Here is a 1922-nt window from a genome sequence, read left to right on the forward strand (position 1 = left end):
CTGGTTTCAAAACCTGGTTCCTATCCTGCTGTGGGGGGCATTGATCCATCCCCTTCGCAGTCCCAGCCTGGGAAAAAAAGGGGTAGGAAGTCAAAACTCTCAGCGGCCAAAGCTCAGGCTATTTATGATGTGGCAGATAGGAAGCAGCTTTCCATCACAGGGGCACTTAGAGCAGTGCAAAGCCCCGACACTGTTTTAAAATGATCATCTCCTCATGGAACTGCAGGGATTTAGCCAGTAAACCCAAAAAACTGGCTCTGAGGGAGTTAGTATTGAACTCCAACGCGGATGTAATTCTTCTTCAGGAGACCCTGGGAAAAGGGGAGGAGGTAGTTTCAATGATCAAAGGTCTTCTCCCAGGTTGGGATTTCATAGCTCTGGATGCCGATGGTCACTCTGGTGGCATGGCAATGGGGACCAGGGAAGGAAGAATCAAGATCCTGAATCAATGGGGATTGAAACAGGTGTTGGGGATTGAGTGTCAATCTCTGGACTTTGATTTTCCTTTTACCATAATTAATATATATGGGCCATGCCAAGGAAGGATTCCCTTCTGGAATGGATTGATGGAGAGCTCACTCGTGAAGAATAAATTCGTGGTGATGGGAGGAGACCTGAATTTCTCTTTGGGCAGAGCAGAGACCTGGGGCCCAAACGCAAGAGAGGATCCACAATCTGATTTCTTCAGGAACCTCTTAGCCTCAAACAATCTAATTGAAGCAAACATCATCAAGCTAAAACCTACTTGGAGGAATAAAAGAATTGGAGAAGCAAGGGTGGCAAAACGACTAGACCGTTTTTTAATCAATGAGGATCTGGCTGCTGCAATTCCTTTATTCAGGCAATGGATAGAAGAAGGGGGGCCCTTGGATCATTTCCCGATCTATATTGAGCTCTCCAAGGGCCCATCAAAACCCCCTGCTCCCTTCAAATTCAATGCCTCTTGGCTCCAAGAGGAATCCTACAACAAGCTGTTTAATGAAATCTGGATTCACCCTGCCATAGATTCCCAGGAGAACAAAGGGTTCTTATTTATGGAAAACCTTAAAAGATTGAAAAAGGCAACAATCTCTTGGGCAAAGGAGAGGCATCTGAAACAGATCGAGGACCTAACCAGGATAAATGAGGAACTCCAAAGGCTTGAAAGCATAGAGGCGGACAGCTATGTATCTCAAGAATCAAAGGAGAAAATTGTTGGCCTGGAGAAGCTCAAGAATCAAATCTTGCTGGCAAAGGAGGAAGAATGGAGGCTCAAGAGCAGGGCTATATGGCTCAAAGCAGGGGATGAAAACACCAGTTTTTTTCACAATTATGCCAGAGGAAGAGCACCAATACTATATGGAGTCTTAAATCGGAAGATGGAAGGGAAGCTAAGACCTTCGAGGCCCTCTCATCCCTTGGGGTGAATCATTTCCAATCTCTTTCCAAAGATCCTGGTGAGATTACCATAGCGGAAGTCATCCAAACTGCTCAGTGTTTCCATAGATATGTGGAGGAGGAAGAAGCGAACCATTTAATGGACCCAGTCACCAAGGAGGAGGTGGAAAGTGTAATAAAGTCTATGGCAAAAGAGAAAAGTCTTGGCCCGGATGGTTGGTCAATAGAGCTATTCTTACACTTTTTTGAGCAGATAGGAGCAGAAATCACAGATGTGGTGGAGGAGTGAAGACTGAAGGGAGAAGTCTACAGTTCTCTCAATGCAACCTTTATCGCCCTCATTCCTAAAAAGGAAGCTCCTGAATCTTTTGAGGATTTCAGACCCATCTCCTTATGCAACAGCATCTACAAGATAATTGCAAAGGTTATAGCTCTCAGGATCAAACCAATCTTATCAAGGCATATATCTCCTGAGCAATTCAGGTTCTTGAATGGAAGAAAAATTCATGAGGCAATAGGTGTGGCTCAGGAGGTCCTTCACAGTG

General features: G+C 45.0%; 1 protein-coding gene across 1 annotated transcript; it reads left to right on the plus strand.

Moving 5' to 3' along the window:
* The first annotated feature begins 200 nt into the window (after positions 1–200).
* LOC149172006 (uncharacterized) lies at positions 201–1406 on the plus strand. The gene has a single exon (XM_089426162.1). It carries the CDS (start codon positions 201–203, stop codon positions 1404–1406), a length of 1206 nt encoding a protein of 401 aa, XP_089282288.1.
* The last annotated feature ends 516 nt before the right edge of the window (positions 1407–1922 follow it).

This window comes from Pinus tabuliformis, chromosome 4_2, assembly GCF_031772625.1.
Source record: "Pinus tabuliformis cultivar Carrire ecotype Pingquan chromosome 4_2, CPIR1, whole genome shotgun sequence".
In the NCBI taxonomy this organism is placed as follows: Eukaryota; Viridiplantae; Streptophyta; class Pinopsida; order Pinales; family Pinaceae; genus Pinus; species Pinus tabuliformis.

What these genes read in the sequence shown, in the direction of transcription:
- LOC149172006 (XM_089426162.1), top strand. Translation starts at nt 201, where the DNA reads ATGATCATCTCCTCATGGAACTGCAGGGATTTAGCCAGTAAACCCAAA.